Raw genomic sequence first — 14137 nt, forward strand, 5'->3', positions numbered from 1 at the left:
GAGAGGGCCCAGTTGATCCTCTTATTTGTAGAATTAGCAAGACCCTTTGAACTCCTAGGGCCCCGGCTCTTCATTACACATCTGGAGGCGGGAGCCCAGAACCACAGAGTAACTCTCCCAAGGTCACAGGTTCCTGGCTGAGCTCCACTTACAAGACAGAACTTGCTACAGCTGCCATGAAAAGCAACCCCGTCCCTTTGTCAGGAACTCTAAGAGATACAGCAGACCCCCTTATCCACCAGGTGTACACTCCAAGACCCCCAGTGGATGCCTGAAACCATGAGTAGAGCTGAACCCTCCATATACTGTTTTTTTTCTATACATAGGCATATACGTACCTATGATCAAGTTTGATTTATAAATTAGGCACAGTAAGAGATTAACAATAAAAACTAATAATAGAATAGAATAATTATAACTGTAATAATAATTATGTTGTCCAGCCGGTGTGGCTCAGTGGCTGAGTGTCGACCCATGCACCAAAATGTCACCAGCTCGATACCGGTCAGGACACATGCCTGGTATGGGCACGATCCTCAGTGGGGGGCATGCGGGAGGCAGCCAATCCATGTTCTTTCTCTTTGATGTTTCTATCGCTCCTTCTCACTCTCTTCCTCTAAAATCAATAAAGGAAAAAAATTTTTTTTTAAGTTATCTCTCTGATAACCGATCTGATCATGGAGACAGTTATAAGTGACTAATGGTTGGGGAGCGTATACTGAGTGAACATGCTGGACAAAGAGATGATTCATGTCCCAGACGGGATAAAGCAGACAGTATGATTTCATCACAATACTCAGAACAGCATGCAATTTAAAACTTATGAATTGTTCATTTCTGGAATTTTCCATTTAAAATTTTTTTGGACTGCAGGTAACTATAAAGCACAGAAAGTAAGGGAGGCTGCTACGCAAAAGCGTACTTTCTTAGGCATGAGCTCTGCTGGCTCTTAGGGGGGACTTCTCCCAGAAGCAGACTTTGTGACAAGGAAGGAACGCAAGTAGTTTATTAGGGAGTTGAATTCCGAAAACACCAGAGGGGGTGGGGAAGTGAGACAGGGAAGGGAAGGAAGCCAATGCAGAGGGGCAGCTGGGGCTCCATTTCTCGAGTCAGTATAGATCACTCTTCAGATTTGTCTCTCCCAAGGGCAAAAAGGCTGGTCATTTATCCTCCAATCTTCGGTCCTAGTTGAGAGTGTTCCGAGTTATTAACTCCCCTAAGTACGTCTAACCTGCGTCACACCTGCACCAAGCACGTCTTCAAGACCAGGGAAAGCCCCGAGGCAGATGATCCCAAGTACTTGCAGTAGGAAACCAACTGCTTATGTAGAAATCTGAATGCCAAGAGCAAGTTCTCAAAATGTGGTCCCTGGACCAGCAGCAGCAGCTAGGACACTGGTTAGAAATGCAAATTCTTGGGCTTCATCCCAGACCCATTCAATCAGAAATCCTGGGGCCCGGCAATCTGTCTTTTTCAGTGCATTTAGCAGAATACATGCTCTGGACTGAGAACCCCTGACCCAGGAGAAGACAAAAGAGGCACTTATAGCAGCTGCTATGGGTACTGTCTCCATTTGCCAGATGAGGAAACTGAGATGCTCAAAGATGAACAGTGACCCACAGATGATAGGTGGCAGAGGTGGTGGGTCTTTTGTCTCCTTCCACCATATTGCCATGCACAGAAGTGAGTAACACTAGTCTTTGGACTCTAGGTAGGGGATGAAGGTGAGGTCCCCAAGCTCCCCTTCCCCTACCCCACCCACCACCACTTTGCTCCACTTTCTAAACCAAACCTCTCCACCTGGTGCATCCAAATGGTTCTTGCTCTTCTGGGAAGACTGCCAAGCCAGGTGGCCCTCTCTTAATTCCCAGCTGCCCCCACAGCCTTCAGCAGAGACAAGCCCTCTTCATCCCCACCCTCCAGGCAATAAGACACATTGGGGGAATCCAAAAGAACTTCCTTCAGGGGTGGGGGTGGGGGATCCCTGGGTTAAGCCAGCCTGGCTTCATCCACACCATGAATCTTAATCTTCCTGCCAGGGCTTTGCATGACTCTTCGTTCTCCGCCATGTGCTACAACCTTCCTCCCCTCCCCTCCCCCCTTCCCCTCTGCTCCTACTCCATCTGCTGCTCCTCCTGGCTAGGCTCCCCCTCAGTTGGCACAGCAAGAAAAGAGAACAGGATGGTTATTTTTATCCTAAGATACTGCTGGGGGGGAGGGGGGACCATCTGACTGAGAAGCAGCAGCTCCTATAACAGTTGGGAGGTCAGAAGGAGGTGGGAGGCCCAAGGTCTCCCTAGGAAGGAGCTACAGATTTGGGTTCCAGAGATCGGGCAGGTCTGGGGGAAGCAGAGCAGGACCAGGAGTGGGGAGCTCTGGGCAGCACCACTACCAACTGCTGTGCGACCATAGGCAAGTTACTTCACCTCTCTGGGCCTCTGTTTCCACCTTAAAAGGGGAGAGATGCAGGCCCTGCCTGCCCCCAAGGCTGATTTTGTGAACAGGAATGAAATGGAGAGAACCCTTTGCAAACACGGTGCCAAATGTGAACATACACAGAGGGGCCGCAGCCTGGGGACATTCTTATTTATTCTCCAAAAGTGCCCTAAGAGTTTGACAGTAAATTAAGCAGCTCATGTCACCCAGCATATCCACCCCCGTTTTTCTTTTCACATGTTTGATGACTTTTTAATTATATAAGCAGTATGTGAATTCACTCTCCTTTTAGGGGGGAAAAAAAAAATGAAACCTTATGGAAAAGTCAAATCTTTTACCAACCCTCCCCCAGAGCCTCCTTCCCCAATCCAGACTTTGCAACTCTCTGAGCTGCACATTTCTGTGTATGCTTCCAGGACCCTTGTTATACTGACATACACAGCGCATATTATGTGTAGACACACACCCATAGGTGATAGATCATATCGTTTGGGGGATATGTGCTTTAAAAAAAAAAAAAAAAATCCACGTGCATCATTCCGCAACCTGCTTTTTTTCCCCCAGGACAGTGTTTTTGAAATCCTGTTGCATAAATATATTACAGTTTTATTTAGCCAGTCCCCTGTTGATGGACAGTTAAGTGGCTTCCAGTTGTTTACTGTCACGAACAACACTGCAATATTCATGTAGATGCCCCCTTGGGCTCATAGAAACCACCATGGGCACTGAACTGCTGGGTTGCAGGGTTTGATGATATTACTAGATGCCCCCACACACACCCCTGCAGAAGTTTTGCCTCCATCTTTAAAAGCAAGTTGGGAGGTTGAACGGGCTCCAGGCTGGAGTGGGAGGTTCCCTGAGGTGAACTTTCTGAGCTGCAGGGGTGCAGGCAGAGGGGGGCTGTGCTTAGCGCCAGTCCCTGGCCCTCGTGTCCCAGCTCCAGCTCCAGGCTCCACGGTCACGTGCACATTTGTCCATCCTGCCACGCTCCTGGGCACGCACAGCCTCACTGTCTCTCCTGCACCGAGATGCGGCTCTCTTTGCCATCCTCCTGCGTGACCGGCTGGCACCAGTGTAAGGTCTCCTGCACCGGAGCGGCGGTGCTGTGGCCAGCAAGTTCCTCCGAGTCCTCCACAGGGTCTTGCCTTTCGTCCTTCTGGTAGAAGGCCTGATGAGCCAAGGAGTAAGGTTATCCCCAGCAACACTTCTGAGGAGCCCTTCCCTCAAAGGGGATCCTCCTCAAGCCCCTTCCCCTCTCCCAAATCAGGGCTGATTCCATGGGTGCCTCCTGCCCCCTGCTGGCCACACTGAGGGTGTCAAGAAAATTCCAGTGGGTTCAAGGTGCAACCCCTCCAGCCTGGCCCATGGTCGGGGCACCAAGGCCCCAAAGTGGTTCCCCACATATTGAATGCCAGGAAAGAACAGCAGATAACGCCACTGACTTTGACAATGGTGCCAGGGCAGCTCTGTGGGGAGGTGAGCTCTGAGAATGACAAAGGTCTGTGCTGAGGGGGCGAATGGGAGGAGCTCCGGAGCACAGGGTGGGCTGCGGGGGAGGGTAGCCCGTTCTGCTGCCACCCCACTGCCACCGGGACAGACCCTGAATCCGTTTTACTGCCACCTAGGCAACAATGAGTCGATTTTCTTAACAGTTCGCCAAAACTCAGACCCAGTTCCCAGGGGTACCTACCCTATTGTCTGCCGCCTTGGGCACCTTTCCTAGAGAGAAAAAAGAAAGGGACAGAGAGTTAGCCTGTTGTACCTGACCTTCTCCTCTTCCCGCCTCCCTCATCACTGCCCACCTGGGGACTCACTGATACAGGCAGACACCAACACGATGGCAAACAGGATCGCTACAACAATGGGGATCACCACCAGGGGTCTCATCCGATGCCGTGGGAAATCTGGAGGATTCAAGACTTCAGCGATGGCTCCCACCCCCATGCCCAAAGCTGCCGTACTTGACCAGTCTCTAACATCCTTCCATGTCTGAGCTCAGCTACCTCAGGGGCTTCCAACAGGTGGCCCTGGTAAAATGTGGCCAGCAGATGTCTTTAGTAGGACCAGCACATTTTTAAATTCTTTTAAACATTCTAATTTGGGGAGATTGTATATTTAAACTCTAGATATCTGGTTTCTCTTAGAAATTTGGGAGATCTAGCCCCAGCAGGCCAGCAGCCCCACCTGGCACTCATTGACCAAAACTGAGTGCTGGTGGCTGTCTCTACCGCTCGCCACACTCCCCACCCCTCCCTACTCTCTGCCTAAGGCTGAGGACCTGCATCATTTATGTCTGCACTGTTGTCTTTGTTATAGAAGAATGGAGGGGAAATTAAAGTATTTCTTGCACCTAAGTCTCCGTTCCAAATGGGAAAGTGAAAGAAAGACCAAGAGGCAGGGCAGGGACTAGGGTAAGGCATACACCTCAGGAAAAAATTTAGGGGGGACACCAAATAACTCAGTGATCAAGATAGGTCATATTTTAATGTCATGTTTTGAAAAATCAGACCATCAAATAATGGCCCACAGGATGGCTGCCTGTTTTTTAAATAAAGTTTTATTGAAACAAGGACCAGGATTAGGCTGAGGCAAGTCAGGCAGGTTTGTACAAGTACAAGATTTGGACCACGTCTTTAGCTAAAATTTTATAGTTTGTTAATTATGGATTTTTTTTTACATTAACTTTGATTCTCTTTTAAATACTGCATCAAAATGTTATTTATCACGATTACTTCGTTTTCCTGGCACCGCTTTAAATATTGTGCCTAAGGCAAGTGCCTCGCTCGCCCCCCTCCAGTCCCCGCCCTGCCAAAGGGAAAATGGATGTTAAGAAAAAGCACGGAGAGTGCATTTTTCTTACCTCTGACCTTTTTCACTCATTAACATGACCTGCCTCGTCCCTGTAGTTATTAAGTCTGTGATCTGTGCTGCAGGCCAACCTCGCTGCTCTAAAATCAAAGCTGGGGCCCTGAGGGGAAACCGTGTCACACCATGCTGGTACGTGAAGTGGAACAGCCGTGACAGAGCACTTCCAAAGTGCAAGAACCCATGCCAGGCACTTACAACAGCCTGCCACGGGAAGGGCTGTCATCATCTCATTCTGCAAATGAAGAAACTGAGGCTCCAGAAACGGAGTGCTGGGGAGGACTTGATAGTGGCAGAGCTGAGATGCCACAACTCCAAACTACCCCCTCCCACCCGTTGCTTCTGTGTGCCTCAGTCTCCCTCCTTAGTTCCCTACCGTCCTAGCCTGCTGCCAGGGCCCATTCTCCGGAACTCACCACAGACTGCGTCCGTCTTCTTAGTCCCTGCCTGCAGCTCCACCAGGCCTTTGATCTCACAGCTGTGTGCCCACGTGTGTGCGCACACATACGTGCAGAGAGAGAAGGAGAGAGAAAAAGAGACATTAAGTTTCCCCAACCATGAGATTTCCAACCCCAGAGGGAGACCATCAACAATAATCAACAAGTCCAGGTTCACTGAGCACATATTACATGCACCCTCCTGTGCTGGTTATGATGCCAACTCTGTTCTCGTGGAACTCACAAGTGCAGAGGAGAGATGATTACACGTCTTGAAGGGGTAATAATCGGAGAGTCTCTAATGAGTGCCAAGTGTTGGGATATAGGCTGAAGTCAACTGGGAATCGTTCGGAGAAGTGGAGATAAACTCCACAGCGGCAGGAATGGAGAGACAATCCATTTGGTTTAAGGCAGGGTTTCTCAACCTCGGCACCACTGACATTTTGGGCCTCGTGACTCTCTGTTATGGGGGCTGCCCTTTGCACTATAGGATGTTTAGCAGCATCCCTGGCCTTTACCCGCTATATATCAGTGGCATCCCCCTTTCAAGTCAAATGGCCCAGGGGGGACAAAATTGCTCAGTGGAGAACCTCTGGTTTAAGGCTCATCCAGAGGGACTGCCCTGGGGAAGTTAGGTCTGAGAGGGCTCTGAAGGATGTAACATTTAAAGCAGTGGTCCATTCCCAATAAGCAGAACGATGTGATGGAGATTAGGGGGTGACGTGCCAGATGGCATTAGGGAACCATGGAAAACTGGGTCTTTAGAACCAGATCACTGATAATCAGCCATGAAGTTTTCCCCTGGATTCCGCTGGTGAGTCATATCAGCCTCCAATCAGATGGCTGGAGGAGAGGGAGGGCTCGGCTGGTCAGAGAGTTCACAGGAGGAGAAATTACCGAGAAGCAGCCAGCCAGGAGGCCACGGCAGGAGTCTAGATGTGAGAAGAAGACCCAGTCCAACATGGCCCCAGGAGAAATGGTGAGGAATGGTCAAACATCACAAATAAAAAAAAATCTTACGATGGAGAAAGAGAGAGAAGCTTCAAGGAACGCACATACATGAGGAGAGTGCTTACGAGCTTACAAAACATTTCTGCATGTCTTCCTCAAGCCTCACGGGATGGAGGTCATTCTCCTTTTCCAGATGAGGACACTGAGGCTCAGAGAGATGAGGGTCACACGCTTGCACAGGGCCACCTCCTTTCTAAGCTGCACTGAGGTTGGAATTCTGATTCTACTGCCCCAACCTGCTACCAGTCACCAGTCAACATAAAAATGTACTGAGCCCCTACTCCGTTCTAGGCATAAGGGATGCATCAGGGGAAGAAAAAAAAAAGCCAAGTCTCTATATCTAAGGAGTCTGCAATCTAATGGAAAAAGGCAGACAGTAAACAAATAACAAAGTGTCTATGAGATGCTACAATTTGTGTGAAGAATGTGTTTGCATGTGTGTGTTTGTGTGTTTGTCTATGGAAGGACATACAAGGAACAGTGGCTGCCTCCAGGGAGAACTGGGTGGCTGAGGGACAGGGGTGAAAGGGAGATTTATCACTGTGGGCCCTTCTGTGCTTTCTGCCTCACGTGCATGTCCTACCCATTTTAAAAATTTAAACGTAAAATGTTAATGGGGCATTTTTAAATTTAAATGTAAAATGTTAATGGGGCATGTGTTAAAGGGTATTCCAGGCAGAAGAGTTTGATGCAAGAGAATGAGCAGTGTGTTGAGGGGATTGCAGGTAGCAGGATGTGGGAAGAGGTTAGCAAATGGAACTGGAATGTCAGAGGTCATCCCAAAGAGCTTGGGTTTTGTCCTAAAGGCCCAGAGATTTATTTATTTATGTAATACTTTTTCTTTATTGATTTGAGAGAGAGAGAAAGGGAGAGGGAGAGAGAAACACCGATTAGAGAGAACAGTGATTGACCACCCCCTGCATGTCCCCCACTGGGGATTGGACCCAGAACTGGGCAAGCGCCCTAACCGGGAATCAAACCAGGGACCGCTTGGTACGTGGGTCGACGCTCAACCAGTGAGCCACACCGGCCAGGCCCATGAAACATTTTAAATAGGGAGTGCTGTGATCCAAAATGAACTGCAGAAAACTCACTTTGGCAAGAGAACAGAGAACCAGATGACTAGAGGCAGGAGGTCAGTGAGGATGCTAAGGCATCAACCAGAGCACGGTGATGAGACCCAGGCTAAAGTGGCAACACTGATTTAATGAGAAGGAGGAGTCCCAAAACATCTAGAAGGCAAGACAGACAGGACCTGGTGACTGATTTGGGAGTGGAGGTGGGGGGGACCATGGGACAAGTGCCCAGAGGTATGGTGGTGGCTTCACAGAGGGTGAGGGGAGCAAGAAGCTGAGCCCACTTGGTGCCTGTGGGTCACGTGCATGGAGGTGTACCCCTGGCAGTTGGATATGACCACTGGGACTCAGTAGACAAATCTAGACAAGAGATGTTGATTGGGAACCACCCAAGAGAAATGGTAGCTTGAAGCCATGGATATGGATGAGATAGCCCAGGGGAGGTAGGCAAAGCAATTAAAAAGTAGCTGAGCCCTGGCCAGTTTGGCTCAGAAGTTAGAGCGTCAGCCCACAGACCAGAGTCATGGGTTTGACTCCAGTCAAGGGCATGTGCCTTGGTTGCAGTTTGATCCCTGGCCCTGGTTGGGGTCATGTGGGAGGCAACCCATCAATGTGTCTCTCTCCTTCAATGTGGAAAGGAGGAACAGGCGAGGGTAGAAGGAAAGTAGGAGAGGTATCACAATGTCCCCAAGAAAAGAGAGTTTCATGCAGATGGAGAGATCAACAGTGTCTATTACCACCAAGAGAGAGCAGACAAGAAAATGCTGAAAAGTGCCCATTTGGTTGCTTTTCCATGAGGTCACTCTAGATGTTTTACACGTTGTATGAGTGTGTGTGGACATGGGGAGCCAGGGCTGACGGGTAGGTGGCTGGATAGAACGGAAGCAGATCCCATGCCCCTCTTGGAGCAGGAAACACAAGGGATGAGTTCTTATACCTTGTCCAAGGCTGACACTCTTCATAAGCAGATGACACATTGGAGAAGAAGCCGACCAGGCAGGGTTCACAAATGGTATCAGAAACCCGTGTAGCTGGGAGGGAGAAGGAGGCATTAATCAGCACAGTGGAGCACCAGTCTGGCTCCCCAGGGAACTGGTGGGCCAGCGGGACAGGGAGATCTCCCTGCTCTGAGCACTGTTCCCCAGCGCTCAGCCTCCCACAACAGCTGCTGCCCCTAGGAAGGCTGCTCCCACTGCCCTCCCAAGGCAGATACCATGGCAGGAGCCGGGATGAAAAAGGTTCATTTCCTGCTCACTCCAGGGGATGTACTGATGTAGGCTGTAGTCTTGTGATTCCCTCCCCCTCTGGGGCTGAGTGCCCATTGCCCGGCCCCTCGCCTTGGCCCTCAGCTCCTCTCTTCTGCCTCTAAAGTTGATTCTCAAACAGGCCACTTACCGTTCTTCTTGACCCCAAAGCCAGCGCTGCAAGGGCTGTGCGGGCTGCACATTTCACAGGCCTCGTTGACACAGTGTTGGCCTTCATCACAGATGCAAATTGTGTCTGTTTCCGAAGTGCCCTCACTTAGGACCAGGAGTCCTTGGTCTGTGCAGAGATGGGTAGGAAGGACGGGAACCCCTTGGTGGGCACTCTCGGGCACTCCTCACACTTCCTGCTCTTTTTTTTTTCTTAGACCCTCTTCCAAGTACAGATAACAATCAAATTATTCAACAACCAGTACAACTCAGACTCCACCAATCAAAACAGACTCCGGCTTTTTTTTTTTAAATGAATGGCTGCATTCATTATGTTTTTTCTCTCCAACACCTCCCTCATGAAATGCCAGAAAATTGTGAAGCTGGGAAGATAAAATCCAACTCTCACTTTACAAGAATGAGCTGGAATATCAGCCCAGCCCCCAAGCACCCCTTCCCCAGCAGCCTACGCACTGGGGTCGCAGTATCTGTGCGGATGACAGCGTGTCTCTCTGTTCCAGGAATCCAGGAATTCGCCTCGACTACAAGGGGAGCATTCTGTGTCGGTGATCTTTGTGCAGTCATTCACCATTCTGTGACCTGGAAAAGGCATCAGGAAATGAGGCAGCTCTGACCAGCTCAGTGAGTCAGACGCTCACCAAAAACTGATCAGGCTGGGCTTTAGGGCCGAGGATTCAAAGATGACAGTCTTGGACCCTTCCAGCTTTCATAGTCAGATTGGGAGTGGGGGAGGGGGCGTGCAAGATACAGGAACCCTAGTCCTGGGCAGGCAGAGAGGGAACCCAGAACATTCTGACAGCAGGGCAGGGATGGGAAATCCCAGGGGTCATTTAAGACTCGAGTTTACAGATGGCACATGGGGCCTGCATCTGCCAGCAAACCAGGAGGGGTCACCCACTGTGGGGCTAGAGGGTTGGCATCTCACCTGGTGGGCACAAATTACAGCACTGACTTTCTATTAGGTATTGCTTTTCGCTGCATACATTGGGTGGTTCTGGGTGGACCTAAAAACAGAATTGGGCAGTTTGAAGGGATCTTGAAATCTCTGCTGTAGCCTCCTTGGCAGGAAAATGAACATCAGCCAGGACAGAGGCGAGAACTGAAGTGGAAGTCCAAAGCAGAAAACTGGAGCCCGCCTATTACTTGGTGTGTTTATTTTTAACTAAACTGCCAACTGATAGGATTGTAAAAGCGCCCAGAGGATCGTTCTGGTCTTTTACAAAGCGATTGTGCTTGAACCTCACCATAATCTCTGAACTAAACAGATCTTCCTTTTGGCTGGACTCCTGAGTCTTTCCTCTTCACAAAGATTCAAAGGCGCATGAGGCCCCCCGAACCTCCCCTGGAGTCCTGAGACTGGCTGACTTCAGCTGGTCCTCGTCCTAGTTGGGGCTATATTTAGCACTTGGACTCTTCCTTCTATTATTCTTCTGCTCCCCACCCCTTTCCCTCTCCAAGCCTCATCATGGTTTTTCCCTCCAACACCTTCCTCATGAAATGCCAGAAAATTGTGAAGCTGGGAAGATAAAATCCAACTCTCACTTTACAAATGGTGAGACTAAGGGCCTGGGAGGCTGACTCACTTGCCCAAGGTTTCACAGTGAGAGAATCCGAGTGAGAATTCAGTCTCAGTACTCTCCCTCTCTCCACCAACTTGGGTCTCGCCTGCATTTTTACCACTTCCAGTTACCATCCATGCTATTGATTACTTCTCACTAAATTAAGTACACCTCTTTTCCATGTAAACCTCACAGCATTGCCATGAGAGAGAACCGGTCTCACTGCTTATAAATATAAGGTAGCCTTAAAAATAAAATTCAGCAGAAACAAAACATTGTTATGAAACCCCAGCTGGTCGCTTTGCTCGCCGATAGCCCTCCACTCCAGGCCTGCTCTTGATTTTTGTTGTAAAAGGAGGATTAACAAGTGCTGGAGAGGTATTAACTATATTCTAGCTCCAGAGACTTCCTCCTTGAAAAAATATCAAAAGGATTTTAAACGAAACTGGAAAGTGAATCTCTGTTGTTTAGTTCTGTATGTGTGTGCTGCCTACAATCATCCCACACTTTGGGGAACGGCCAATGAAAAGAGCACAGTCTTGCGAGACAAACAGCTAAGGCTCCAACCTTGACTTTGTGACACTTACTAGTTATTTTGCTTCTCTTAGTCTCAGCTTCCCCACCTCTAAAATGGGAGTAATAATACCCCATTTTAGGTTCTGAAGATGAGAAACAATATATGTATGTGGCCTGGCACAGTGTCTAGAACATAGTAGGTGCTCATTAAATGGCAGTTTTAATGACCGTACATATGTGAGTATTTGCTCGAATGCCTAGCGCCCTGACTAACTGGCTGGCTGTACAGGTCCTGCCTAACTGGTGGCTCTCATTCGGCCATTACTTACAGAAATGACTCTTACCCCAAATGGGGAAGGAAGTAGAAAGGCAGCTGCCTTAGCCATCACATCACAGCATTCATCCTGTGAATGTTCTCCCTGCAACCCTGGAACCCTTCCCACCACAATCCCAGAGCAATGAAGGTCCTTTATGCCACTTTCAAACACATGAGAAATGTAGCTCCTCTTCTGAAAGTTGCTCAATCCCCAGTTCCCACTCCAGGCCTCTGACACAAAGGAGTTCCCGACCAAGGCTTGGAAATTCTCACCATCAGAGAGAGAGAGGCTCAGGAACCAGGCAGATGTAGCTTTATATCCAGGTTCCACCTAGCTATGAGAATTCTGGGAAGACATTTCCTCTTTCTGAGCCTCAGTTTCCTCATGTGGATAATGGGGAGTTAAAAGAAATTTAAAAAAAATGCATGAAAAGCATTTTCCTCAGAGCCTGACGCACAGGAAACTCTCAACAAATAGCAGCTGCCCTTGCTGTTGTTCCAGCCCAGTCTCTACCTGGAGCCAAAACTGGGAGTGTGCTCTGGATAAGCCAAACCACCCTTCACCCTCCCTCCCCTGGCTCTTCCTCCACGCTCTCCTATAAGAACTGCTCTTCTGTCCGGCCCCACCCTCTCCTTTCTCCCTAAGGACCATTGCTTAGAGTGAAAATGAAAGTTCTGGACCAAAGTAGCTTCCCTACTGACTCTTTTCCCTTATTACCCACTCCATGGGTCATTCCTGCTCAGACTTCATGCCAGGAACTACAGCCCTTGAAGGTAGGGGGAGGCAGAGGGGTCGGGATGAGAGGGCATGGTACTTGGGGGATTCCCAGCCTCCAGAATGAGGAACTACAAAAATACATTGAAACAAAAAGTGAGACAAATGCAGGCTTCTGAAAATCCCGGAGATATGCTTGATTGGATGTATCTGAGCCTTTCTGGTGCCCGGAGAAACCCTTTCTTGAGTCCCCTGAACTGTTCATCTCCCCCAGATCCGTCCCTTCCGTCATCTTAAACTCAGGATGCAGAGGCATAGCCTTGAGTATTCTCCCTCAGTTGGATCACCCCTTGTTCCCACAAGATGCCCTGGAAGAAGGCAGCCCCTGCTGGCAAAGAGATGATAACTGCTCTCTGAGGCTGGCATCTGTCCACACGCGAGAGGGACAGGAAACCAGCCAGACCCACTGCTTCCCTTGGCCCGCCTCCCTTTCCACTCTGGTCAGCCTTGGAGGGAAACTAGCCAGCCTTTTGACTAGATGAAGAGTGGAGGCACCCCGAACCCCAACCCCATCTACACTGTCTAGGCACTTTTCCTGCAGTGCCCCCACTTCGCACCCTCTGTGGGCTACCTGGAACCCCAATCTGAGAGGAGACAGAGGCAGCCACCTAATTCATCCAGGGGAACCTTACCCAGCTTCCACCCGCCCTTCTGTCCACCAGAAAATCAGGTAGGAAGGTCCCTTCCCGAAAGTATTGCTTCTCCTCCCATTCCCCTCTCAAATCCCAAACTCCCCCGTAGGGTCGGAGCAGTCGACTCACCGCGGTCCACATGCAGCCCAGGAGGAGCCACTGCAGAGGCAGACGAACCATGGCGAGGTCAGAAACAGGCGGCCGGGGGGAGGGCCTGGGACTTGGTTTCTAGTAACTCCCCGCCCCAGCTGTGGCCTCGCCCACCAAAGGGGCGTGGTCTTCTAGGGCCAATCGCGGCCAGCTCCGCTGGGGAGGGCGGAGTTTGGGCTACTAGCTACTCTGGGATTTCCCCAGGACATTCCCAAGAGTCTGATTCCCCAGGGAGTTTAGGGACGCGCTGGGAAAGGGGGAATGGGGGGTCCCAGGGAGGCTCTTCCTTCTTAGCCTCTGGGACTAGAAAGGCCAAGCTGAAGAGAGGAAGGAGCCAGCAGGCTTCCCAGGAGACGAAGGAAGGGAAGAGAGATCCCCCCGGGTGCTGGGAAGACACCACAGGGACCCCCACGGTTCTCCCCCCGCCACCTCTGGGAACCCCAGCAGAACCGAAAGCGGTTGGAGAAGCCTGAGGAAGTCCCCGCTCATCCCAAAAGAAACGGGAAGGCCACAGCTGGGGCGCGGAGGCATTTCAAGGAAAAATAGTTCCCCACTTAGAGTTTCGCTCTCCTTCAAAGGAAATTCCCTCGTGTGGGACCAGCGTCCCTGCCTCCCTGTCCGTCCATCCATCCATCCATCCATCCATCCATCCATCCATCCATCCGCCCTACCCCCACTCCACTAGTTTCTATTCCACCCCAGTTTCCATCTGTCTCTAAGCTCTTAGCCTTTGGTGGGATCGCAGGACCCCTTGAGAATCTTAGAAACACACACGCCCTTCTACCTACATTTTCCCAGTTCTGGCCCTCTGAGCCTTTTTTTTTTTTTTTTTAATTCTCACCCAAGGACATTTTTTCTTAATTTTCAGATAGAATGGGGGTGGGAGAGACATAAACATTGATGTGAGAGAGAGACATCGATCGGCTGCTCC

At 50.0% G+C, this 14137-nt stretch overlaps 1 protein-coding gene across 2 annotated transcripts; it reads right to left on the bottom strand.

The window, feature by feature from the left end:
• Nucleotides 1–3001: 3001 nt before the first annotated feature.
• Nucleotides 3002–13241, bottom strand: CD40 (CD40 molecule). Of its 2 annotated transcripts, none has more exons than XM_036245157.1 (9): nt 13186–13241; nt 10184–10262; nt 9712–9837; nt 9221–9367; nt 8763–8856; nt 5718–5779; nt 4251–4340; nt 4127–4155; nt 3002–3604 (listed from the first exon to the last, which is right to left on the bottom strand). In XM_036245157.1, the coding sequence occupies exons 1-9, from the start codon at nt 13234–13236 to the stop codon at nt 3443–3445; spliced, it is 840 nt and encodes a 279-aa protein (XP_036101050.1). In that variant the 5' UTR covers nt 13237–13241; the 3' UTR covers nt 3002–3442. The 2 variants fall into 2 exon arrangements, with proteins under 2 accessions (XP_036101050.1, XP_036101049.1); XM_036245156.1 differs by having other exon boundaries at nt 4239–4340.
• Between the last annotated feature and the right edge of the window lie 896 nt (nt 13242–14137).

Source organism: Molossus molossus, unplaced genomic scaffold, assembly GCF_014108415.1.
Source record: "Molossus molossus isolate mMolMol1 unplaced genomic scaffold, mMolMol1.p scaffold_m16_p_6, whole genome shotgun sequence".
NCBI classification, from domain to species: Eukaryota; Metazoa; Chordata; class Mammalia; order Chiroptera; family Molossidae; genus Molossus; species Molossus molossus.